This window comes from Neodiprion pinetum, chromosome 7 (assembly GCF_021155775.2).
Source record: "Neodiprion pinetum isolate iyNeoPine1 chromosome 7, iyNeoPine1.2, whole genome shotgun sequence".
In the NCBI taxonomy this organism is placed as follows: Eukaryota; Metazoa; Arthropoda; class Insecta; order Hymenoptera; family Diprionidae; genus Neodiprion; species Neodiprion pinetum.
The window spans coordinates 18,163,341-18,191,322 of NC_060238.1; the positions used below are offsets into that span (position 1 = coordinate 18,163,341).

A 27,982-nucleotide genomic window follows, 5' to 3' on the forward strand; every position below is an offset into this window, starting at 1 on the left:
CCTCTCTAGTTTTTTGGTCGCCTTTGCGCACCTCCCCTCTTTTCTAGGAATTCTAATTAGGGCACGACATCTTCGCCGCATGCACGCCTGTGATCTTAGTTCTTTAGCTATTACTATATTGTAGATTTTTACGTATGGTATATCGCTGCTTGGTGCGGTGGTGTAGGTGCGTGGACTTGGTTCCGTAGTTCTCCGAACTGCGTGAGCTTTTCGTTGTGTCGCCAGCCCCCTTTGTGGCGCCAGCCCCCTTTGTGGCGCCAGCCCCCTTTCTGGCGCCCCTCAGCCACTTAACTACCTGTCTACCTTTTAATGTTTTTGCTATCTTGCTCGTTACAAAGCCCATATTTCATTTTGGTTACCTGTCGTTTGTTAGTTTTATAGTTATATCTATATAGAATTGTATATGTATTAAAGTCGACTACTGTCGTTGTTAACCTGGAGTACAATAGCAATTGTTTATGAACATAGTTTGTTATTTGTTTAACATTATTAGAATCACGCTGCTGCGAATATCTTTAGTTGTTTGTGTTATAACTATCTTAACAGATTTAGAGTACTTAGTAATTTGATGATTCATAGCTTTAGAGCAGGTTTACATGTGTGCTTTTGTATATGATTCCCTTCTGTAGTTGTTAATTCTTATATTGATATAAATCGGCTTGGAAGCTTCTAGAACGTTTTCGTTTCGTCGGTAAGTTTCCTAATGTATTCTCTAGGTAAGGCTCTGTATGGCTCCACATTGGAGATCTGCATTGCCTTCAAAACGTTGCGCGTGTTGCCTACAATACGGCGTTGCGGAAGAAGGTATAGTTCATGCTGGGTAATTAGCATTCACGGTTTGATGGTTTTGCAGTCTCTGGTTTTATGGGTTATTGCAGCAGTGCTATCTTTACATTATATTGGTTATGCATTTATCTATGGTTTTACAGTCTTCTATACTCCAGGCTATATAGTAAAGCGTAAGTTGCTTATAGTATAGCTCTCAGCTCCGAATGCCTAAATGGCATTGTTGAGTGCTATATAATAATTGGGTATAATTGTGTTAGTTAATTATAGTGTTAATATGATAGTGATATATAATAACGCATAATAGTATTATAGTTCTCTGTAGTACGAAGATCTCGTAACATGGTTTTTAAGCCTCGGCTAGTGAATTTCATAGTTATTTCCATCTAGGGATATTCCAAATAGTTATACAGTTGTTTTAATTTCTTATGGTTACAAGATTCTCGTACTTCGAGTTTGGTTAGTTGATAAAAGTAACATGCAGTAATAATAGTCGATAAAAACATACGGACGTTCCGGTCGGATGTTACACACGGACGAGCCACGGACTTGATTTTACGAACTGAAAAATTTACTCCTAGACAGCGCTGGTGTCTTGTATCTAAAATATCGCCAATTTTAAAATGAAGTATTATTTAATGTATTTTTGTTTTCAGGAGCGTTACGTATATAGAAGTGTCAACATAACACAAATATCACATCTTTAGAACATAGAATTTCGTAGTTCAACACTACAATAATATGAAAATTGTACGTTTTTTGTGACTGTAACTATAATCTTCATTTAACATGATCTTCGTTCATTGCTACCGTAACCAGAAACTTCATCGTAGACGAAAGATTTTGACTGTGTATACGTTGACTGAAGTATAGTCTTCAGTCAACGGACAGACGTTGGGTATTATTTATGTAGAGACGATTTCCGCGATTTCAAAACTCCCGCGGCCGCTCAACCGCCTACAGCCAATCAGAATCGTTGATTGGAGTAACCACATAGGGAGTTTTGAACAGTGGTTTTCAACACTGAAACACGGTGGATTTCGGAAATCGGAAGAAAATTGTCTTTATTACAGCTCAGGCAGTGTTCGTAAATTGACTGCCAGTACTAAAAATTCCCTAGGACAGAGACAGAGCTGTCCATGAACTCGGCAGCACAAAAGAGATAAAAGATTGTTGACAGTACTGTCAGTCAATTTTCGAACATGGCCTCAGTCACTGACCCATGCTTCAGTGGAAATGTCACTTCTGCGTGCGTCCGCCTCACAGACTTAACAATCACTTAAATCTCGTAATTAACTTTTCTCATTGTCTATAAATCAATACGCCCACAATTGCCCTAAGGGTTCCGTTTAAAAACGGACTGAAACACGAAGAAAGTTTCTTTGCAAACTTTATCAGGGATATTTCCCTGCTTGTAGTTACATCCAGTGGAAGGTAAAATCTCGTTCCTGGATTATTGGCATTTGTTCATATTCGTATTATGCAGGCGGTGAATAAAAACTGATAAAAACTGAGCCTTATTATTTCGCCAACGCTACAACAAACAACATTTTGTTGATAATTTACTAGCCAAATCCATTACTTACATTTTTCAAAATCCAACTTAACCAAAAAGTGTAAACAGCTATTGCTGACTAGTTTCATACACACATCGCAAAATACTTGAAATCACTGAATAACTCCTATAACAATTTTCCAAATTTAAGATTTATATTAGGCTACTTTTCTCATGCTGTTATCAGTCGTTTAACATCAATTACTTTAATTACATTCCTCATTGTAATTCAGTTTCAGTTTTTAAAGATCGACTGCGTCTGAATTACATCGTATATCTTTAAATAAGTTTGATATATTGTTTTGCAACGAATCCTCCTGCATAACTTTAATTCTATTACATTACGTTATCATTTTTTTTTTTAATGTAAAATCCAATGCAGATCCGAATTTCTTGGACTCATGTTTATGTATCCACCTGTATTTAAATACAATTGCAATTATTGTTATTTAAATTTTTTTAAAATTAAAAGCTTCGTAGCTGTTAGACTTTACTGCGCTAATCCTAAATTTAACGATCTTGTTTCATTTTGAATTCTCCAATTACTATGCTCTTTTCATTTCGAATTGGACTGCAGTAATTAAAATGAGTACGCTTGTTGAACTATAAATTTTTTTCAGAATAGCAAAATAATGCTCAAGTGGAATTTCTGATTCAATTCAAAAAATTCACAAACTCAAATATAGTATACCAGAAGTTGCGAACAAAATTGTTTAGCTTTCCATTACATACTTATTTATGTTTACCACATTGTAGAATGTATTATATTATTGCTAATATCCAATTGCAGCAATTTTTCACTTGTATTTTTTCTCAACTGTTACTTAGCTTACGTAAGTTATGACACAAAAAATAATTATGCCCAAATTTATCTACGTTTTTTCTAGATCAAAACTCAGCGATGTCATCAACGGAGCAACTGGCGATTGTCCAATCGAAATTCACGTCGGGTGAAACAGTAGTTATTGTATCCTTCTTGTTGAATGAAAAATTTGAATAAAAGTGAAATGAAGAGTTTAAAATAAATAAAAATAATAATTTATTGCGAGTCGTGCAATCTTGCACTCAGCATTATAATTTTCAAAGACGCAAAAGGTATCTGAAAAATTATAATTTGGTAATTTGGAAAACCTGAAAAAGTCAGGATATTTTACAATCCAAAATTAATAACCATCCCAGAAATTCGACTCCACTTCAAACTTCAATACATTTATGTTGAAACTCATACCAAAGTTGAAAAACCCCAAGTGTTGTCATGTTTTAATAAAGCAAATATCAGAAAACGCAATAAAAATTTGAACATTCTAATATTGAAATGTCATTATTTTATAAAATCTGTACGCAGAAGAGTATTCAAAATTTGAAGAAAAAAAAACCTCATTTTGAATGGTACAGAAACTGAAACACTCCTACAATGTTAATGACATCGTAACAAAAACTTGAGTATAAAATTAAAACTAAAAAGTCGTGAAAATCAATACCTGTATTCAAAATTTAATCGACATGAAAAATAAAACTCATAGCTTTTCAGGTTATTAACAAACTTATAGAATAGAACTGTCACTTTTAATTTTTTTGAAACTCGAATAACGTTGATTCCAACAGATAATGAAAATTCCTCTGTTTATTTCGTGCATTGTCAGAAAATGATGGTATATTTGAGTAACGAGTGATTAGAATCAACTCAGAATTCGTATCCCTGGCAGTACAAACTAAGTATGACCTGCAAGATTTCTGTATATGCATAAATATAGTTTAGCAAGTTGTAGCTTCGGAACGATCGTTTTGAGCGCAAAGTTTTACTGGTATTCTTTATTTCTTATTCGATTATCTAGTGGCGTTATTTTTTATTTTATTCTTCCAGTTACTACAAAGTCCATTATTTAGCAATTCAGTAGTTTAGCAAGCTGTAGCTTTGAAATGATCATTTTAAGAGCAAAGTTTCCCTCGACCTTTTTGTTCCTTATTCAATTATCGACTGGTAGTATTTTTCATTAATCTTAATACCGATGCAGAGTTGAAAGAACATATTTTTAGAAGTTCTCTATCCCTGAAGAAACCTCACTTTCGCGCAACCATTGCAACCTCAAATTTTGCATCAACATCTTGTATATAATTACAAGATTAAGACTTAGTTTCAGCAACAATTACCTTGGTATTGGTATAAAATACATTTCAAGCAAAACTTTGCTAGCCCCAGTAATGTAACGTTACCTGATATGAGACCAGTCTTCACAGTGAAATATCATTCATATAAACGAGAGATTCGACTCTAATCAACCTTGCATTCATCTATAGTAGAAACTTCTCGAAGTATCTTCCAGAAGTGATTCGAAGCTACGGCGAAACTACTGCGTAATTGATTTAAAAAATTGGACTTTGTATTGGCCTTAAAAATTTATTTCAAAATACGACCTCTGGTTCATCGAGTAAGGAACTAGGAAGTCCTATAAAACCTTGTTGTCATTGTCAGGACAATCGTTCCGACGCTGATCCTAGTTAAAGTTCATGTGTTGGATATATGGTACAGAGAAATGAAAGCGAGTATGGCCTTAATAAAATATCAGGCAATGGAAACGCCATTAATCCAAGGATGGTTGAGAGCAGCCAGAATATTAGCTCTAGTCAACAAAGGTTCCACACATGCCTTAGTCATCTTACTCACATCGAGAACTCCGCCTAGAGTGTTTAGTGATCTCACCATCGAAAGAGTTCTTCCCATCGATCAAGACTTCAAATGCGACATCAGTGAGAAACAACTTACATTAATTTACTTTTTAACTTCTCTGTTACTCTGCTGTAATATAATGTTTAATTTTGTTGTTTATGTGATTTACTCCTCAACATTACTCTCCTGCGGCGATGAAAAATTCAATTTACAAAACACTGTAAACAAGTTGTTCCTTACGTTTTAGTCATGGAATCAATGTTTCTACGATATTTAACCAATTCTCACCAGTGTTCGTACCTAAACACAAACTAACATTATGTCTCATTCAAGATACAGATGAGACACAACCAGATGGGTCGGATGTGTTTTTGAACGTGTCTTCTCGGAAGCTTCAATTGGTGTTTGAGATGAAACCAGGAGTAGCAACCAGTGCCTTAGTCTCAGAGATATTCCGAGCCTTTGATGGTACAGTATGAAAATTATTGCAAATGACACTTGGCAGCGGAAATTTGATTGTTCGTGTCATCTACACTAAACACAAATTCAAAAGTTACCAAACAAAGTTGTGTCAAGTTCGTGTTCTCTAGAAAATGTTGACAAGTTGTATGGAATCTCAAGTTCAAAAGTTCAAATAGTGGATTTAAAATAAAAACACAATTTGTACTCAATTAATTCATGATATTGCAGTATTGCAATAGCGACACCAATAAGTTACGATCTGAAATCAAAGATACTGTACGATGACGTTTAAAATATGTCAACGGTGTCCTTGCTTCGCCTCAAAATTAGCCAGTGCCTAAAAAAATTTAAGAATACTACTTGCAATAATGTTAACAAAATTTGGAATAATTTTTTACCAATTACCAGAAATTTATTTTTATAGATTTGATGCGATGAAAGAAATTAACAAGTCGGAATTTACTTCCGATCACTTTGGAAAAATTGTGATTATAGTTTTATCACTGTTAAGATGACCACGTACAATATAGAATTTATCGGTAACTTTGCTTTCTGTTAAACCTAAAGTATAATTGAAATCGTAGATTACCAAAAGAGTAAGAGTCCACCGACGGAATATCTATGGATCCAGAAACTGACTGGTAGTTCAAGGAACTTGGAGTCTTCTGCCAACGATGCCCAGGACGGGTCTGATCCTGTAAGTTCCGTGAACATCTTCACCATCAAAATATGTAATCGATTCATAGTTGATACACATAAGCTAGTTCAGATTTTATTTTTACGAAAGCCGTGACTTTCTTTACCCCATAAACAGATATTTAATCGGATGACAACGCAATCAATTCGGTATTCTCAGATTACATACATACTGTTATTACAATTTCATTTAATCAATAGTTGATTATTACTTACTATGTAATTTTCAGCCGACAAACTTGAAATACCCAGTAAATCGGAAGTAATAAAATTAGGGCACAGTAGGGACTCAAATAATGAAATTGATTAACCATTCTGTGTTGTACTTTATAGTCAAAATGTCTAGTTGTTCACTCAAAAAAAAAAAACATGTTTTTTGGCAATACCCGAGAATCTACGCTCACTTAGATTTTATATACGGAAAGACCAAACTTCTTCACACAGTAAACATTAGCTCAGTTTTTCTGAAGACAAGAAGAGCTAAAAATTGTAAGACAAAAGTTCATTTCAAAAACGTCATAGAATCGATCGACCTGTTACTTGTAAACGGTAAATCCCATAAGCCTAAAAATTTTAAGATTTTTGTATCCTACTATACGACTTTACATATTCAAATTACAGCCAGGTAAAAATTTTCACCTCGCAAAAGTGTCCAAAATTTTATAAATTGGTCCTTTTTTTTACACATCCTTTTTACATTGCCGACATAATCCATGGAATCCTCTTTATCAAATTAGCAAAGTTTTTCTAAAACGCTCGGATGTGGTTAGATTCATTGATAATACATTTTTCCTCGTAACGTACACTGGCTATCTTTACTTGTGGCTAAAGTAGAAAAAGTGTTGCAAAATATGTACCCAGTCAGACACTGGCACCCAAATGTGTTGTTTTCTAGTAGTCGTGCAGAAATGGTATTAATATTAACACTTGATTTATTGAAGTGAATTGTCTGATGGTAACAAAATTTTTTAAATGTGATAGTGAAACAACGAGCTTTGCAAATTGTTAGAAAGTTCTTATAAGTTTTTAACTAGAACATACAATTTTAATTATTTTTCTATAAAGGTGTGCGTTGTTTGATTCGTCTCCGAACAGTGAATAGTAAAATTGAATTTATTCATTTATTAGTATACATAGTACAAAGTTTATATTCTGACGGGGGTACCATAAGAAGGCACCCGCATTCAGGAGTGGACTTATAACCTAGCTTATTACTAAAATCACCTAATTAAACAAAAAAGAATTTTTTAAATATCATAGGAAAAACAAAATATGACATTTCAATTGATTAAAAACCTTTTTCTAACAATTTTTTTCTAAAAATTACAAAATCTCATTTTTTAGGTCTTAATCTTTAATAAAAAAATCTCTGATGTATAAAACAATATTTCAACTTGCAAAGTTACCTTTAAAACGAAATTTTTGTTACTTTTCAATAGCAACATGTGCCAGATGAAATTATTGCTACCTTATAAGTAATTGCAGTCGTACGAAACTAATCATGAAGTTTTGCAAATAAGTACTTTCTGAATCGTAAGATTCGCTGGCTCAAGTACCACTTTGCATTTAGCAGTAGAACCAATTCTTGCAGAAGACGGATATCTAGAATAGAAAACCAGAAAAATTAATCAATTTACAACTTGATCGTGAATTCCGTGCAAATATCATACATTTTGAAAAATGTCGAAAACTTTTTGTGCCCAGATTATTTCTTGTTACTTGACGTTTACGCAAGATTGATTTGTGTTTGGATTCCTTTTATCACCGTCTTTGAACAATACACTTTGAATATAGTTTTTACAAAGTAAAATTTCTCAGCATATTCAATAACACCGGTCACCAAAAATCAAGAGAGTCCTTAATATTGTATAAAAATTTTATGTTTCTGACCCAACGAACAACATCATACTGTTTAACGATAGATAATCGATATAAATTAAACCAACTGCCGGAGATCGTTTCTATAAAGTATCAAAAAAAAACTTACCAACCGTCGCGCATGTTTATTTTTAACAAATTTACACAAAATCAGCCACCTGTACTTGACAGTTGCAAATATACTTTTTTTTGATATCGTTTTGTCTTATGATTACAGACTAAATTGCTTTTCCGTATAAGCATAATAAGTATTTTTTGATCGCAATAATAAAGTTCAACAAATTGTGGGCACCGTTTTTCATTTTTCTTGACGTAAACGTCAAGAAATTACATTCCGTTATCGAGGCGCAACAAAATTTCATCAGGATCTGTCCTTCCGGCCCCTTCGTGATGCTTCCTTCCTTCTAATTATGCGCAATTGTCAATGCCTCTATTCTTGTTGAGAGATTGAACGACTCATTTTCCAGAATACCTCTGGAAACAATAATAATCATTGTTCATTATTTACAGTTGGTAGAACTGGAAAGCCCCGATCTTGTCGTTCCAAGACAGAACATTGCCAAGGGTAAAGCGCCAGTGGCGGCAAGGGAATCTGTCGTTCGTTATCAGATGGCTTGTAAAGAGGAAGACTACACCTACACTCAAGTCTTCAGGTTAGCTCAATTTATTTTAAATGTAAAGAACTCTCATCATTTGAAATCCACGATTGCAAGTCCTATCTAATTTCATCATTCTTGTTCAAATTTGAATACTTCAATTAACGTTCTGGTTAGAATGTTTATAGGTACGTGGAATGTTAATGGCCAACCACCAAATGGTATATCTTTGGAACAGTGGCTCAGCTGCGATCAAAAGCCACCGGATTTGTATGCCATAGGATTTCAAGAACTAGATTTGAGCAAAGAAGCGTTTCTTTTCAATGATACACCACGGGAAGAGGAATGGTGGTAGGTATACAAATATGTCAAAAATCGATACATTTCACTAATTTTTTTACAAGATGATCGCATATTTATTTTATAAATTTTAAAGATCTCTTTCAAAATACAAGTATAGAAATACTGGGATTATAAACAACGATAGATTATATTTGATATCAATGCTTCGTTTTAAATCGTTTCAAAATGGTTAAAAATATAGTAGATTCATTCGATTGTAGTCTACCACGGTTCGTTTTATTCAAATACTACTTCCTGAAATTAAATTTAAAAAAGGAAAGAGTGCTATTCTAGAGTGAAATCGAACTTGTATTGTAGATTTTTAACAATTTTGAAGCAATTTTAAATGAAACATCAATACCCAAGCCTTTGTTTATAATGCCAGTATTTTCAATTTTAGTAGTTTCAAAAAAAACTTTATAGCTTACAAATATGATTATTTTATAAATACTCAACTTCCGACTATTCTGTAATAAAATTAGTAGAACACAGGTCTCTAGAGGCTAAAAATAAACGTGAAATCATGAATATTGATTAGAAACTGATTCAGCTGAGATCATTAATTTATTACGGCAAACTTAGTGCATACGTTACACATTACTTACAATTTTTCTAAACACAATCCTGCGGGTGAAACGCATATCCCCAACATACGAAAGTTATTGCTGTTTAGCACGGCACCATTGTTAACTAATAATATACTATTTTTAGCCAAGTCGTCACCAAATATCTTCACCCGCTGGGAAATTACCGTCGGATAGCTGTAGTCAGATTAGTGGGCATGATGCTAATCGTCTTTGCTGAAGAGAAACATGTTCCATTTATTAAAAGTGTGTCTACCGATACCGTTGGTACTGGAATCATGGGTAAAATGGTACGATAATAGAAACTTCTTTTCAAGAAGGGAATGTTAAAATTTGTTAATTTTAATGTGATACGGAAAATTATTTTGATAGCATTTTACAGCTCTGCCATTTTACTTCAAATTACTGTTTCTCAATTTTCTACTTCTCAAAGTTGATTTTTTGCAAAATACCTTCCACTACCAAAACATCTGTATCATTGCTATATAAGAATTGATTTGTTCTTAATTTTGTACCATGATGGCAACAGTCACTTTCCGTCAGCAATAAAGTGAAACCTAATCACTTGCTCGCACATATTTTTTACACGAGCTTTTATTTTAAATTGGCAAAAATTAAATACGAAGTTAAAAACTCCTTTACGATTTTTGAGTAAATGATATTAAAAACAACGATTTGGTCAATCTTATTCATTGCAGGGAAACAAAGGCGGAGTGGCTCTGAGCTGTTCAATTCACAACACATCCGTGTGTTTTGTGAATGCCCACTTGGCCGCGCATTGCGAAGAATACGAAAGGCGTAATCAAGATTATGCAGATATCTGTGCAAGGCTTAGTTTCGCAAGATACGTTCCACCGAAAGCTCTCAAGGACCACGAGTAAGTTCTGGAATTAGTAGAAAACATTAACAAAGAGATTCTTTTTTACATGCGCTGCATCCAGCGTTGTAACGAGGCATTAAATTCAATGTGAAAATTTTATTTTAACCAATTTTTTTTTCAGTCAAATATACTGGCTCGGTGATCTAAATTATCGAATAACTGAAATGGAGGCATCTGTTGCAAAGCATTATATATCAATTGACAATTTTGAGCCTGTTCTTGCCTTTGACCAATTGGTGCAACAGCGCCAGCTAGGCAAAGTGCTTCAAGGCTACCACGAGGCCGAAATTAAATTTAAACCCACATACAAGTACGATCCAGGCACAGATAACTGGGACTCAAGGTTGGCATATAACTCCGTGTAAAGGAAACAAATTTTACGGGGGGGAAATAAATAGAAAAACTGTAAAACTTGCGATTAAACTATCGCTTTCTCATCACAACGGAAAATACCTCTCGAATACTTGTCTTCTGAATGATTTCCAGCTCGAACAAAATTGAAGTTAGCATTGACACGATAGTTAAAAGTATCTATAAAAAAATCAATTGCTAGTAGATTAGAAGAAAAATTTCGGAAACTCTTCATTAATTGGGAAATTTTTTAATAATTTACAATGCTGAATAATGAACTTCAGGGGGTGAATACAATACGACGGTAAGAATTAGTGGATGTTGAGAATTTATGTCTCGATAATCAGTTATTCAATTTCAATGTAGTTTTCTTTTATTCGATGTGCGTATACATATACGTATGTACATCGAACTTAATCTACCTTTTTTTTTTTCATTAAAATCAATTGATAGGCAGCATTGTTACTAAGAATAACGTCAACCATCTTGCTCGACGAGATATTTTGCACTGGTGTACGATATCTCAAAAACAGTTCAACCAATTTACTTCAATTTTGGAGACAGTATTCATTGACAGTTTATCCTCTTTTCTATGATACTTTAGTTACATATTTAGCCTAGTTGAAGATGAAAAAATACCAGTTATTCATAATGTGTGTATAGTGAAAAGGGTAGAGCTCCAGCCTGGTGCGATCGAATTCTTTGGAAAGGAGATGCTATCTTGCCAATAGAATATAGAAGTCACTCCGAATTGAAGATTTCGGACCACAAACCTGTCAGCACGATCTTTGATTCTCAAGTAAGATCATGTACTTAACAATATTATGTGAAAATGTTTCTCTTTTGTTCAAACGTAACTTAAGCGTTTATTATTTACTATTTATAGATAATGTCTAACTGCAGGAAGATTTTGCTCTATTATGATTAAAATGCTTACATTTTTTTATACTTCATTTTCTCTTTCATCTCCAACTCGATACCAGCGAATCGTGAATAATTTTGAAAAATGGAAATATCTGTTTTCATGGTACTTCGTGATAAAAAGTGTATCCCAGGTTAAGACGGCCCAAATGCGGGATTTTCAAACTATTCAGAAATGTTGCTTAGATCATAAGAACATGTGTCCAGCGATTCAAAGTCAATAACCCCAACCCCCATTTCTAGGGGATAACTAAATTACAATTCGTGCATTTGATTTTTTATCTTAAAACTCAATACACGGATTCTTATGAATTTATCAATATAATGCCGCAAGCTTCATCAAATAGATATTTTGACGATATTATAAATTCAAAAGTGCTTGCGAAATTTTGCTTAGCACAGTCATCTCGATTCAGGCGTCAGGCGGGAGAAACGGCTTAGCATTTGAAAGAGTCTACGGGAAGACGCCCAACCAAACGGTTTATAATTCTCCGTAGTGATTGTTTAATCATTGTAAACGATAATTAAAATTAAATTAACACATCGACCTCGCCAGTAAATATCCGTACGAATCTTGACATGTAAGTCAAAAATAAAAAACAAAACTAATTTACGAGATCCAAAGAATCAACAATTTTTACAAACTTCTTCGCATTACGGAATCGCCGCGAAGAAAACTTGAGAAGACCGTGGATTCCAAATTTTATCGAAAGATTCGCAAAATCACATAGACAATTACACAACGGAGCTGCTGCCGAGTATTAAATCAAGGGATAAGTGATTTTTAATATATTTATGACGGACCAACTTTTTACATCGTCACTATAGACAATTTTATATCCCAGTGTGAATACCGGCGTATTTTATCTTAATTTATTTGTGAATGTTTGGAATGAATGTGTAATTTTAATCGTTAGAACAATGGACAGGATTTAAAGAGTTTTTATATGTTATTTATGTTTTAGTTATATCTCATCTACATTTTATTTATATTTCATTTATATTCCCTTTATATTTTATTTATATTTTATTTATTTTTCATTCACGTTTTATTTATATGTTATTTATATTTCATTTATATTTTATTTATATTTCATTATTTCTATTTATAGTCAATGTCATATTTATTATCGTACTCGTCATTTTTTTTTAGTAAGCCTGTCCATTTATTTCATATTTTTTCGTTTATGTTGACAATAGACTCAAATTCTTCACCGTCCCCTTATTGACATATATTTTTGACCTCCCACATTAATCAGAATATAGGCAAAAACAAAAATAAAAACAAATATTTGCAATATCTATGTCGTATTCCATTTTTTCTTTATAATTTTTTGACAAAAAATGTGTGTTACCTTTCAACTAACTCCATCACAGTTTTTTATTTTTTTTGAAAATATAATTAATTAATCAATTACTATGTTTTTCAGATCAGAGTAATAGACATGGTTAATTATCGGAAAATACTTGAAGAGGTAATGAAGAAATTGGACAAATTGGAGAACGAATTTTTACCTCAAGTGATGGTTGATACAACTGAGATTATCTTTGACACACTCAAATTCTTCGAATCGAGTAAAAAAGAGCTAATTATTGCAAATACTGGCCAGGTCTGTGATATTTAAAAACCAGAACAATGTAACGGAACAATTTGTGTCCTCAATTCTATTACTTTTATTAATATATACTTCAGTAAAATCCATATTTGCTAATTATCTAAACCTTTATTTTTATTTATTTCTTATTTATTCAAAAATAATGATGTCACAAACAATCTTTTGGAAAATTATTTAAAATCTAAAGTAGGTGTCGGAATGGAAATTTTTTGAGTAAATTCTATACTATAATAATACGCACTGAGAAGTAACTACAAAGAAATTGTACATTCTCTGTCTTTAACAATTCAGACAAGAGATTTATGAATTCTAGGTTCCTGTTCAATTCGAGTTCATAAAGAAGCTCGATGATATAAACTATTGCAAAGAGTGGTTAAAGATAGAGCCCTACACAGGCTTTATAAAGCCAGGTAAGAATACTTCACTCGCAGAATATTATAATAACTATATCACAGTATTATGATATGGAATTTTTACTTATAAATGTATACTTTTAATCAGCAGAATATTACTCATATCGTCGGTGATGAAACACTATGTTCACATGACCGTTACAAACAATTAAAATTTAGCCACTTTGCATATTTGCTAAATCCATGTTTCAACAATTGTATCAGTTTGTTTGTATGTTTACTCATTGTATCAGTTACATGCTTTTTGTGATATTTTTTTACATCAGAAACATTTCCATAGGTGAAAAATGTGACATTCAGCTTGAAGTACACGTTGACAAAAAGTCTGCGTGCAAATTAAACTCTGGCGAAGATAAACTGTATGATATTCTCGTTCTACATCTTGAAGGGGGCAAGGATATATTCATCACAGTTACAGGTTTGTACTTTAATGTTAGTTGCAAAAACGATTTCAATATTGTAAAAGGGAAATCGCTTTAGGCTTGTAGAAAAGTTTTTCAGCTCAGAAGTAAATTACCGATCATATTATCTGATGCACGTATACAATTATCAACTTGTATTCATCTCGTTTTTAAAGGTCACTAGCTAGCAAATTAGCCTCTTTAATTATGGTTGAATAAAACTTTGTGTAACAATATAAAAATAACTGAATATCACATATTTAGGCACTTATCAAAGAAGTTGCTTCGGATCATCGATGGAAGCTCTAGTTCATATTGATGTTCCAGTAAGGGAAATTCCCGTCGGAAGATTAGTAGAGTTGGTGAGTGAAATCATTGACAATTTCGTAACTTCTTGATGTTGAAAAAGAACAAAGTGATCGAGAGATTTGTTCAAATTAGGAAAAGTAAAAAGGTAAATTTGTAATTCCACAAATTATTGGTCAACGATCGTGGGCCAAAATTTGGACTTGAGAAACTGGCAGATTTGTTTTTGGAATGAGCGCGAATCGGCTCAGGTCTACTTTATACTGTATGATTTCTCATAGACAACAAGTCCTAAAAGCCTAAGATTTGGGTACATAAATTCATCTATGAAATCTCTAAAAGTGATTAAAATTACTGCAAAATCAAAAGTTTAGCCTTTGGATTGTTGACAAATCATTCGTGGCATAGCGGAAAAGCGTACCTCCAATAATGGTTGGAGTGAAACCAATTTGAACTATGGTACATTACAAATGATAAGATACGCAGAAAGCTTATCTAACGTGAATAAATGACATTAATTCATTTTCGCTTCAAATCGAATAAAGTAATTTCTTTAAATTGTTAATGATGATATTTTTTACTCTGTCTCAAGGAAAACCATAAAAACCTAACGGCAGAACCATATCCCATACCAAAAGAGATCTGGCTTCTAGTCGACAACCTTTACAGGCATGGAATAAAAACAAAACAACTCTTTGAAAGTCGTGGATACCACTCCGAGATCATTGCTATAAGGGATTGGTTAGACGAGGGGAGTCAGGAGTCTATGCGTATCCTTAAATATTACAAACAATAACAAACCAGTAATACAATTACCAAATAAATATTTTAAAGATGACAATATAACTTCGTGCAAATAATCAAATGTCATCCATTCGATCTTGAATTAATTAGGTATATACACAATACATTGAAAGACAGCAAAATAATTGAATTATAGTGATATTAATGCCCTATCGAAACTTTTATGCTGACTTTTTCGTTAGAATATACGTATGGATCAATCCACCAACTTTTGGCCAGCTTTTTAAGCTAAAAATTTCGATTTGGCTGCAATGCGAATATGTTATAGTGTATAAAGGTTTAAAAATCCCGTGATTCCTGGGCCTTTAGACGTCATCGAATCACGTTTTCTAATTGAGTCAGTCTTCGAATTTTCAGCACTTCCGATTGTCAGGGAGAGTGTGCTTTTTTTTCATTCTCTATCAAACGAAGTTTGATCTTCAAATCTGATATCCACTTTGATGTGGATCAACAGGAACTGTCAATCATCACGTTCTGTTCTAATTTTCATTCCTATATATACACATATATAATATATATGGAGACCCAAAATGTAAAAGGTTTTTATTTATTTGTGTGAAGAAGTAGAAATTCAGATAGAATACGCATATTCAAAAAGTTATGTATCCCTGGTTATAGTCCAAAAGTTCCACTCCTTTGCACACAAAAAGTTGAACTGTTTTTTTTTTTTTTTTTTTTATGCCTTCACATCTGTGGACTGAACATGTAAGAAAAACGTGTTTTGTTTTTGATGCATCCTGATAATGGATTTTACATCCGAAAAGATCAAACTTTTTTACGTAAAAAACGCATCAGGTCATTTTTGATTTCTTCTGTGAAAAGAAATGTGCAAAATTTAGAGACAAAGGCTCAATTCGAAAAACTGATCCAATTGATCACCGTAAGGAAGGATTTGGAAATTAAACGATTTTCATGCCTTAATACACACTATGACATATTGAAATTGCAGCCAGAGTGAAGTTGTGAGCTGAAAAAGCTGCCTGACGGTTGATGGATTGTCCTGTATACCCGATTCAGCCAATCATAGAATCAGAACTAAAATATGCTACAAGACATGAGTTTCATTTAAGGATCTTTTTTGGATGAGCTTCCTTAATGCAATTGATATCGCGCATTGAACTCTGGGGAAACTGTGTATTTTGTCTTCTTGATATGAATAATACATTGTCCTCGCGTTTATCAGCTCTTGTGGGAACACATTAGGGATGCCTAGGTAGAGCCGTAACCGACACCCTTAGCTGTTTTGTAATAATTATTGCTTCCTTAACATTAATGACTCAGCTGGCTCTGTACATTCCGTAGCTGAAGCATTTTTGCTACTTCTGGAGTCAACAGCCGAACCTTTAGTTCCATATAATCTACACAATGTCTGCTTGACCGCGGCTACAAACTACTCGCAATGCAAACAGGTAATATGAGCGTTACACAGTTTAGAATAAAAATGCTCATTGAAAACCAGGTCACTTTACTTATCCTCATTTGATTTTTTATTCAGATTGTGATGCAGTTGCCAGAAATTAGAAGAACTGTCTTTATTTACATTTGTTGTTTCTTGCAAGAAATTTTAAATCACACGCAGGATAATTTTCAAGATGCCAAAACACTCGGTGAGTTTGAATCAATTCATTGATCTCAAATACTTACGTACTTACTTAATCAATTTCTTTGTTGTACTTTTTAGCTAGTTTGTTCGGTTCTATTTTCTTACGTGATCCACCAAGAAGTCGAGATGATCGAAGTCAACGGAGTAGAGCAAGTCAAGTGACATTTGATCGCAGGAAAGCAGCATTTGTCTACCATTTTATGGTCAATGATCAAAGTGACTTCATTCTAGGGCGATAAATCTACATAATAATCTACCCAGGTAGAAAATGAACTTGCCAAATTGGCGGTATCCACGAATACCTCATTCGGTTGAACTTCGGCCACTTGAATAACGGTAAAAACTAATTTTTTAATGCACGTCAGCAAGGTAGGAAGATCTCTTTATAATTAAATAATTCAAACAGTTATATAACTTTCCTTCTAGCATGCGTAATTACATAATGATATACATCAGCATTTCGAAACAAAGGTTTTTAAAATAGGAAAATTCAGTTGCCAAGAGAAAATTAGAATGAAACAAATTTATGGAAAAAAACTGAGAAAACAATGTTTCCTTAAATTTATAACCTACTATGGGAAATTTTCGATTCTATTTGTGCGTCGGTAAGTTCGAAATGAATATCAGATAGAGCTTACGGAAAGCGTATTTTGAAACGAGTTGTGCGAACTCGTAAAGAAGTTTTTATATTTTTTACGCAACATGTTAGTTGTACAACTAGCATATCACACTTGTCTAGCAGTAAGAATTTTTACAAATCAAATCAGGCCTCTAACTTTGTGCAAAAAAAAGACAATTTGAATATGAAACTGATTTTTCCATTAGGAGTAAGAAAATTGCTTTCTTTTCGTGCAGCTTGCGCTATTTATTCATAATTAAGATATCTATTCATAGCTGTGCTCTGTATAAGACTTGCTTTCAGTAAAACACTTTGAAGCATTTAAGAATTCTAATATTATAAAGCTTAAACATTCAGCGATTATAAATATGCGTGCAATATTTAGCTACGTGAGGCATAGTGGAGCAAATTAGAATAATTTACGTATTCGACTATTTGATCAGTGATATATCACGTTTTATACTGGATGATAATATTATAATTTATTACAAAAATGTAGTTGCTATTTAAATCAGAGGAATCTGTACTTTTTGCTGTATAATATTCAGCAATCACAGTAGAGGTTGAAAAATTTTTCCCATGTATCTACTAGTTGAATATTTTCTGCTGTGCCTTTGATTTTAATCCATTGTCTCGATCATTGAAACTTTGTCTTTTTGGGACTACTGTCTTCTGCTGCCACTGAATTGTAAGCAGTGGAGCTGCCAAGAACAATATAATCATCTCAAATGTTTTTGAAACTTAGTCAGACTAAGGTCAACGTAGATCGTGAATAAAAAACATTGGGTTAGTCCAAAGAGGATAATTAATTTTTCTAATATTGTTACTCAACTTCATAGAACGTTTTGCATTTGTGTATGTCAATCATCTCATTTCAAGAGCATTGCCTTTTACGTAATTTCATTCATTGTCAGATTATTGTGATGATATGTAAACATGAATGTAACGATCATGGCTCTTTTTACCAAACTTATAATCAGTAATCACGGTGACAGTCGTTTTAATTTTCGAACGTTTTTTTTTTTTTTTTACGTGAACCACATTTGTTGTTTACAATTGCTAGCAGATTTGGTAATAATTTTACAACTCCCTTCCTAAAAATTACTACCGCACTACTAGGGTATTTGTTTCTTGTTTCCCAAAATAAATTTGCATCAACTGAAGTATCTGCGACAAAAATTCGAGCAACATTAAATCTGGCAATCCAATTTGTTTAAAATTATATTTCTGCTAAGATTTAATCGTTATGTCGTTAGAAACAACACACTTTTGCGTTTCAAATTTACGGACCGAACTTTTGTTTTGGTCCATTCACATTCAAAACATGTCGAATTCAAGATGTAGAAAGTTTAGTATATTTTTCAGCCAATTTTTCCTGTAATAATTGCATCATCTTTCGTTATGATAAGCAGTCTTGTGAAGTACTTAGATCCTAGTATATGTTACGTATCTCTATTTTGGTTATTCTCTTCTCATAGATTACCTACGCGTAGTAGGTACTGTCTGTAAGTACCAGTAAATATAATGCAACTTTTATGACGTCAATTAGCAAAAAATTGATTCTAGAAAAGTTTCAAATCGACTGAGTCTTATCACAAAACTAATTCACTTTACACAGAATACTCTGCAGATGAATTAATTTATAATCTTGTGAGTACCTTAAAATTTGATAAACTTCTAACCCAGTAGTTTGTATGATGCATCATACATGCATTAAAAGGACAAGAGGATAAAAGTTTACGAGAAGACGAAATAACCGGCCCCAAGTCATTAACTCGATTTCAAGGCGTGATATATATTTCTAATAGCCAGTTCATAAAACAGCGAATACGATTTAAGCAAAGTAAAAGTAACCCGATAAGCAAGATGTCATTTGCCAGAGAGAAGGAATGTAGACGTAACATACGTAATTACTTATATTTATATAATTTCAATAGTACCTGTATTAATGATAATTATTGTGAAACTTAATTTATGGAATAAGGAAGGATGACAAAAATTCATTCAGCAGTCATTTTCTGTCTAATAAGATAATTTCGAATACAATAGATATTTAGTATTCGCGAATCCATTATTAATTTATGTATCTCATGTATCACGTGTTATATAGTATCTTCATTTACTCTGGTCTTCTACTCTAATGTAGTAAAATAAATCATTTTAACCACAAATTGTCATTTATACACGCGAGTATTCTGTAAGATACCTATCTCAAACTGTGCGAATGTTCATTACTTCTATACATGAAAACCATCATGAATAGAATAAGAGAATGCTACAAAATTCACGTCAGTGAACGAATCAAACATTGAACTTATCAAAGATACTCACATTTTCTGTACTTCAATTAGGATGGCATGAGTTGGAGTCACGGATGAAAGATTTACGTATTTCGTATCAAAAATTTTATTTTATAAGATAATGTGAGAACAAAAAAAAATGACAAATTTGGAACAGTATTTTGTTTTCTCTACATAAAACTAAAATAGCATACTTATGATGGTTCGTAAAACATGATCTTAGATATCAAGGTTCTAAATATTATTCAGTTCAGAAAATATAATACGCTTAAATTAACGCTTGCATCAAATAGGGCACGAGTCTTCGAAAATTTAGATTAAAAATAAAAAAAAAAAATATTCCTTCTAGTTATACTTATCAATTACAGGTGTGTTCAATTTTTTCCACTACGTTGGAATCATTTCCCATATTTCAATTGAGGCATCGACTCGGACTATAAAAGCTAAAAACAATGTAGAGATTCAAAGACTCGGTACTCGATATGTTTGAATGATGAATTATCAATAGGATTGTTTGTGCGTGTGTATTACTGAAAATGATGGTGAATATTTACAAATATCAAGTGGTTTCGGGGATGTAGAATAAAGTGGTTCTTTATAAAAAAAAAAAGGAACATCTCTTTAAAATTGAAAACCTCCCGGCTGATTCAGGTCTGTGGCTTGAAACTCTAACTGCCCATTTGTTGTTGCCGGTGCAATATTTGTCTCTTCGGATTCCTGAAAGAAGCGATTTAATTTTGAGTTTGATCATGAGATTTTCCTGAATTTCCATAAAACGCTACACTTGCTCTTTGGTAAATTCAGAAGTCATATGTTTTCAGTACTGTAGAGAATTCTAGTGTGAGCTTACCGAATAATGACTTTGCTGTCAAATCATGAAAAATAATGTCAAATGATGAAATGAAAATCGCCATTATGTGAGAAAATAATGGCATAAATAATGATTATTGAGTAAATACGACGAAAGTAAGAAAAGAAATCCGTTCGCCAAGACTTCCCAATAAATACTTTTACAATAATTATCCATTTGCATAGTTATCAATTACATACTTTGTATTTTTCAAGATCAAAGCTTCGGTATCGAAATGCATATATCGATCTATGTAATAAGCTTATTACCTCTATTATACATAACACTAATTGACCATTGCAAAGTGTCGTAAGTTGAAATTGGGTACAACAGTTGTTTTCAAAGTTTTCAAACCTATCAGTCGTAATTTTGAGGAATTTTCATTTACGGAAAACAACTTTTCAAACTTCATGAATAGAGATAATTTTCAAATTACATTCGATCACGACAATACACTACATACTTAATTAGATATTTTCAATTAACAAATTGAAATAAGGAGAAGTATTATTGACGATAAACGATAAACGAATGAGAAATTATTGGAGAAAATGTAAGATTTAGGGGTTAATGAAGACAAGAATTTGAACACGCAAAAAAGACATAAAACATTTCTCACCCCTTCCGAAAAGAATGTATCAATCAGAACCATGGCCTGTTGATAAACTTGTCCGTTTTCATGGTGTTGAAGATTTTCCAGTTTGTCAAGACCCCCAACCTCTTCAATCAAAATGGCGACACGCTCGACTTCGCCCATTTTTTGAGCAGCATTGAGGATGTTTTTCAAACCATCCAAAACAACGAGCACAGTCTTCCAATCCTTGGCCTCCAAAAGCGCACAGAAGGGCATCAAGACTCCAAGCTGTACGAGATGGGCAAGTTGCTGTATAGAGCCCCCTGAAGTCAAGTTTGTTATGGCCCAAGCAGCCTCTTTTTGAGACTTGAAGTCACCCTGAGAAAAATGGAAGACTTTCAATTTGACACAAATAAGCCTCTACATGGAGAAACAAAGTGGAAAAACATATCAACCACGAAAAAATGAGGATAACAGTTAAAACTGTTTTCTATAAATTTCTACATTTGTTAGTTTTCTGTGTTCCACCACAAGGTAAGATCATCTCATAAAAATTTGAAAACCACCACCCGTTTAAGGGTACCACTCATCTGGAAAACTTGAAAATGCCAGGGGATTGCGCTTGATATTGAAAGATCAGAGAAATGTCTGATAATTTCGGTAAGTACTTACAGTTTTGCTCAAAAATGCCGTGAAATATGGTTTTCAAAGCAAAATTTAAATTTACAAACTATAACTAACAATTTAAATTTACAAACTATAACTAACAATTTAAAGTAGCTGTTTACAATTTATTCCAACACCAGCTTGGAAAGTTCAATTCAAGAGTGTGCAGCATGCACGCAAAGTTTATATTGGGAACGTTCAAAATGATTAAACTTTGATGCTTTTTATCCGATTCTAGTGTTTGAGGGATTCTAATGTTAGTTCTCTATGTTCACCATAGATATCTCCAGAAAACGGGTGAAATTTTTTCACAAGCATAGATAATAGATTTGTGTAGGTAAAGATGTTTATCTACAAATACATTTGCTCGTTTTAACTATTTTGAACGTTCTACTTATAAAACCTGTCCTTAAATTGTTCTTATCTCAGCATGTGTAATACTAAATTGCTCAGATTCACTTCCGGCACGTAGTAGGAATGCCGTTTTATTCATGTCCCCTCTTAATAGGGTTATTTCTTTAATCCTTTTTATTAAAATTCTTCAATTGATTCATCCTTAAGGGCAACTTAGATTCAATATTTTTACCGTAAAATTACTGATAGTTGATTAACTAAATGTACAATATACGCTCCAGTAAAGCACATTAACACATGCTCTGATTTGGAAGATTAGCAGTTTAACCACAGAATAAAATTATCAGCCCTCAGTCAGGTCATGAATTATGGTATTACTTACGGTTTGAAGAACTTGTATGAGGGGAGGCAGAAGACCAGCATTGATAACATGCTGAATTTGATCGGAGTTTCCGGCAGTGATGTTGCTGATTGTCCATGCAGCTTCTTTCATGATGTTCATTCGTTTGTGCTGTAACAACACAGCTAAGTGTTGCAATCCTCCTGCTGTAATTATCGCATCTGTCTGAACGTCATTGCCTGTGACAATATTTCCAACTGCTCTGAGCGTAGGAGTGAGCACACTTGTTGTAGGGGAGCCTAGCAGTCCGACTAGCTTTGGAACAACTCCAGAATCGACGACAGCTTGTATCTTGTCGTTGGAGCCATCGGTAAGATAAGAGAGAGCCCAACATGCATCAGCTGCAATTCAACGATTTTTGTAAGATAATGATACAAATATTTATTTAACGCCCTCTATTACCACTATTTGTAGTTGAAAGTGGCATTTGCACGATTCTGCAGCAATGAACTTGAGTGAAATTAGTAATTAAGGAAAAAATAAACTGGGATTCTTATTTGTAAAAATGATATTGTAAGAAATAATTCAAATAACATATGTGCTAAGTTTAGGAAAATATTTGTGAAAAAAGCTTACGCGAGAAGTTTTTCAAAGTTAGAAGGCTTATTTTGAGCCAAATAAATCGTCATCGTAATAGCAAAGAATTTGAAACTTGCAATTGCAACACAGCTAGTGATTTGTTTTCATTGAATCTTCGTCCTAGATATATTACTAGAAATGTCTCACTTTCTGGCAGTTGCTTATCACATATTTAATATTGTTACAAACGAAAGTTATGTTTTATTTTAGCCCAAAAAAAAGCACGAATTCAGTGTAAAATGTGACAATTCAGGTAGTGGGTTTGACATTTTAAAATCAGCTCACTCAAATAGTGCAACAATGAGTATTGCCGTATCAATGTAAACTGTGATTGTGCAAATTTTCATGCTTGTAACGAATTTCTCACTCGTTTTGAGCAGATAACGTTTTCCCATAACAGAGTATCAAATTGGAACCAAACAATGGATTCCCTACATTGTTTTTAAAAATTATAGTACGATGACTGAAATTAAATTGAAAAATAACCTGTGTCTAGTCACCTTTATTAGCATTGATTGAAATAAGCTATTTCCAAAGCAAAATACATTCGGTATAATATATGAGGTTTTGTTGGTAATGAAATTGTTCTTATATCAAATTTTAGTAAACAGGATTTCATCTGAGTATGGCAATCCTACAATGATGTGGCAGTCTTTCATAACGATCATTCTGTACCTAGTATTCATTTATTTGCCAGATCCAATTCTCTTTTCAAAAGATTTCAGTAACGATTTATGAACTGCAACTGGATCAACTTAAATGATTTGTACCTTTTCTGAATTTATTGGAAAGGAATCTAGTAGAACTTTTACAATTTCACTTACCCAGTATATCGTCGTCTGAATAGCTAAGGAGACGATTTAACACTGGTAGACAAATTTTTACATTTTCGAAGTCTGGTGGTGGATTTTTGTTGCGACATAAATTCGACAATGTCCAAACAATGTTGCGAACAAATGTTACCTGTGTAAGAAAAATTGACTAGTATTTAACTGAACGGATGTTATCTCAAAATTAGTGAAAGGCACACAAATCTTAGTCAAATGACGAAGATTAAAAAAAAACCTAGCCGCATATAATACTCACTGGAGTATCAGGCTTCACTAATTCCAGAAGCAATGGGAGAGATCTGTGAGCTAAAACCAGATCACGGGCGACATGTCCGTCACCGGCGATGTTTCCTAATGCCCAAACCGCCTGCTCGGCCACATTTGGGGATGGGGATTTGAGCAAGGCAGTCAGACGAGGGATTGCGCCATGTTTAATAACTACGTTGGTTTGCTCTGATGTACCTGAAGCCACATTGGTCAAAGCCCAGGCAGCCTCAAATTGAAGAGCCGGACTGTAACAATGCTTGGTTAGTATAAGTTATTGTAGTTTGTTAAAAAATAAAAAATTCTACGCACAATCTCAAAGTTCCAACATAAGTATAGATAGTTAAGGGGATGTGTGGATGAAAGTAGACGGCTAAACAAAGTGGATAAATTTTAGTAATTTATATCTAGACAACTAATTATTCAATTCCATTGAAGTTTGTTTCATTCAAAAGTATATAAAATCTCTTGGATATTTATTTTATTGTCCACAACTGATAGGAAGCATTGTTATCGACGTTAACGTCAACCATTTCGCTCTGTGACATGTTTTGAGCTGCCCACTATATCTAAAAAACAGTTCAACCAATTTACTTCAAATTTTAAGGCACTATTCTTCCGTACTTTAGGATCTTTGACATGCTCCCAAGTTTTTTTTTTATTTTTCATTTTTTGGTTTTTTTTTGCCAGTGGAATACAAAAAAAAAAACCTAAAATTTTTACAGAACATCAAAACTCATCATTAACTAGTAACGGTTTTTTTTTTTTTAACTCGGACCATAGCAATGGGGATCAACGTTTCAAAAATACTTTCTTCAATTTTTAACTGTTTTTGGGACATCGAAAAACATGTAATCGAGCATAATTATTGACGTTATTGTTATTAAAAGTGCTTCCTATTAATCGATTCTAATAAAGAATAAAAATGTAAATGAATGTCAATCTACATACGTTTGAGTAAAATAAATCCCAATCCTAACAAATAATTAGCTTTCGAGGTATAAATCCCCAAAAGTCACCCATTTTTTCAGCTGTATACACATATTTTAAAACCCCTTAATAAGTTTTGTCGAACTTTTGCAGTGAGGTGCCATTAGAATTGACAGTGGTAGGATGTGTTTAGCTAAATGCAGAAGAGTAATAAACTGACTTGTGATCATGGCTAAGAAATTCGACACAACGTGGAACAATGCCTTGGCGAATCAGGGTATCAATCGGAGGCTTTTTCTCTCTGCTCAACATCTTGCGACAGGCCTGCGTAGCCTGAAGTTGAGTAGGCTCATCACTGGAATTCATTCCAGTAATAATTTCCTCAGTACTCAGATTGATTGGAACTGCTGTCTCATTCTCCCCTGGGGGGCTCTGGGGCTCACACCCAACACTGATGTTCCGACGTTTCAATAACTGATCATCTCTTCTAGCCTTGCGCAGCTCAACCGAAACCTCGTTCCTCCTCCTTCTGACATCCTTGATTAAATAGATAACAATTTGTACAGTTATAAACTTGCCCGATACGAGTAAATATCAAAATAGAAGTCAAGTAAACTTTTTTTAATTTCTGCATAATTTGATGATATCCACTGAGATGGTGATTGCAAAGATGGACTGAATAGATGACATCTGTTACATTGAATACTTTAACTTCCACAAATTGATCAACGGTATAAAATTGATATTAAAAATTATCCAAGTTCTCTTGCTAGTTTATGATATAAAAAAGGTACGATTTGTGTAAAAAATATGATATAATATTTGGTAAGAATTTGCACAAACATACTTTTTGAATGGTTTATTTTGAAATCTTCGATATCAATAGAGTGAACACTCAACCATGAGCATGCCAATAACTTTGTAGAGCCAGGTGTTCAAGGGATTAGTCGGAAGTTGGGTGTATTTTGAAAACAGGTTTATAACTAAGCATGTGAATGAATACATGTCTATATAGGAAATTACATATAGATTTACAGTATTGGGTGACTGGGTGATTAGCTGCTGAATTTTATTTCATTTTTAATTGATAAAAAACCTTCTTTTTTGTAATGATTTAAAGATTCCATTTAATCAGTAAATTTGAAGTCATCACAGACTTTCTTTCAAATGATTCCTGTTGGACAGTACTGTCTGGTATTAATTAATGACTACAGTGTTACATATTGATCAGTCACTATTAGACTAGTACGAATTTTGTTTCAGACGTTTATCAATATGTTTGGAAGAAACTGATGGTAAATTATTTGTCGATACATTAGGGTTCAATATTCTAAGATAACAAAGAAAAAATGGATTCAAATGATATTGAAAATCTGGCACATATGGGTTGAATAAGTACCAAAGATAAATGTTATTGAATTGCAGAAAAAATGGATGGGTAAAGAATAGCAATTGTCATATGGAATTAAATTAATATGGTTTTTTATACACATTCACATAATTTTCTTAGTGACTAAAATCATTTGAGTTTATATACAGCAGGATTAAGTTAGTTCCCGCAGACTGACTTCAATGTATAGCTGAAATCTTTATAACTTCTATCGGATGGGTTTGCAAAATTTACAGTATTTTCAAAGACGACAGAATGGCAATTACTTGATATGATCAAATACGACGATACCTTTTGTAGAAGTGCTTTGCCATCGTTGTGTATGATGCCAAATTCTCACTAGGATCTTTCATATTCAATTATACAACACAGCTTAGTGAAATTCATTTCCCTTGAATTTTTAATATCATAAATAGCTTTGGATTAAAACTGTTATGACGTTAGAAACAAAGGTAAATAAATTTTTACTGGCCGTGTAATGTTTAAATGTGGAATATATCGAGGAATCAGCCATAAGGGTAGCAAAGATTTTCTAAGTACATCTATTTTTTTAACGAGATTCGTTTTTTAAGAACATGAGGGAGTACAGAACAAAGAAAAAATGTTGGAATTGTACAACACAGAGACGACTGGTCCAGGGAAGCAGAATATTTCCAGTAAAAGTGAATCTGGTTGTCTGGATGGAAATGAAAATGAAGAAAAGACAAATCTGAGAGACAACTTTTTTGAATAATAAAATGAATGCGATACAAATAATTGCAAAATATACGTACTTCATGCTTGTTGTGGTTCTTGAATTTGGACAATCGACCGGATCCGTTTTCCTCTGGGGTCGGCATTGTCTGGAAGATGAGATGTTAGAAATACATAAGAAATCCTATCTTCAAAAAAGTTGTAAAATTGGTGAGGAAAAAGGAAAGTAACGGTTGCACGCGTGTCGATCCGTGTTGATCTTGTTTTTGAAAGAAACGTTACAACCCCGAATTCGCGGATCGACAAAATAACCCAAATGGATTGCAAAAGATTTAAGTAAGAAGAATATAATCCTTACACGGGAGAAGAATACGATGCACGTTGAATTATTTTGAAATATTCTTAAATCGCGATCCCGCGCGAAAGTAAGCGATCGTTTGTCAAGCGATGGCGGACTCCACTCGACTCGGGCTTCAGAGATTTGAAGATTCAGATTTCTGTTTGGACCTGTTGCGCCGTTAACCGAATGCCGGATTTGCATCACTGTAACAGGGTTGCCAGATAAATAGTACCGCATGTTGCCATAAGGTGCATTCCGATAGCTTCCACCAAGGTCCCTAGATGAGACAGGTCAAGACACACGTAGGTAAAAAAATTAGTCAGAATGCGCC

The 27,982-nt window shown here is 33.4% G+C and overlaps 2 protein-coding genes across 4 annotated transcripts; one reads left to right on the top strand and one right to left on the bottom strand.

Annotated features, from left to right (window-relative positions):
• Positions 1-1,988: 1,988 nt before the first annotated feature.
• On the top strand, positions 1,989-20,429 carry Ocrl (Oculocerebrorenal syndrome of Lowe). 3 transcript variants are annotated; one of them, XR_006884115.2, is made up of 20 exons: positions 1,989-2,220; positions 3,229-3,308; positions 4,909-5,089; positions 5,343-5,477; positions 6,056-6,168; positions 8,556-8,698; positions 8,819-8,992; positions 9,695-9,857; positions 10,266-10,444; positions 10,569-10,790; positions 11,462-11,597; positions 13,150-13,329; positions 13,649-13,745; positions 14,029-14,166; positions 14,414-14,511; positions 15,048-15,225; positions 16,541-16,668; positions 16,755-16,866; positions 16,941-17,198; positions 17,289-20,429. XR_006884115.2 is itself a non-coding variant. In XM_046634144.2 (19 exons), the coding sequence occupies exons 2-19, from the start codon at positions 3,243-3,245 to the stop codon at positions 17,099-17,101; spliced, it is 2,604 nt and encodes an 867-aa protein (XP_046490100.1). In that variant the 5' UTR covers positions 1,989-2,220; positions 3,229-3,242; the 3' UTR covers positions 17,102-20,429. The 3 variants fall into 3 exon arrangements, 2 of the variants coding, with proteins under 2 accessions (XP_046490100.1, XP_046490101.1); XM_046634144.2 differs by having other exon boundaries at positions 16,941-20,429; XM_046634145.2 differs by having other exon boundaries at positions 5,349-5,477; positions 16,941-20,429.
• Positions 17,690-27,903, bottom strand: Pen (karyopherin subunit alpha). The gene is made up of 8 exons (XM_046634146.2): positions 27,670-27,903; positions 27,392-27,460; positions 25,449-25,765; positions 24,291-24,546; positions 24,029-24,167; positions 22,608-22,966; positions 21,251-21,583; positions 17,690-20,498 (listed from the first exon to the last, which is right to left on the bottom strand). The coding sequence occupies exons 1-8, from the start codon at positions 27,886-27,888 to the stop codon at positions 20,403-20,405; spliced, it is 1,788 nt and encodes a 595-aa protein (XP_046490102.1). The 5' UTR covers positions 27,889-27,903; the 3' UTR covers positions 17,690-20,402.
• Positions 27,904-27,982: the final 79 nt, after the last annotated feature.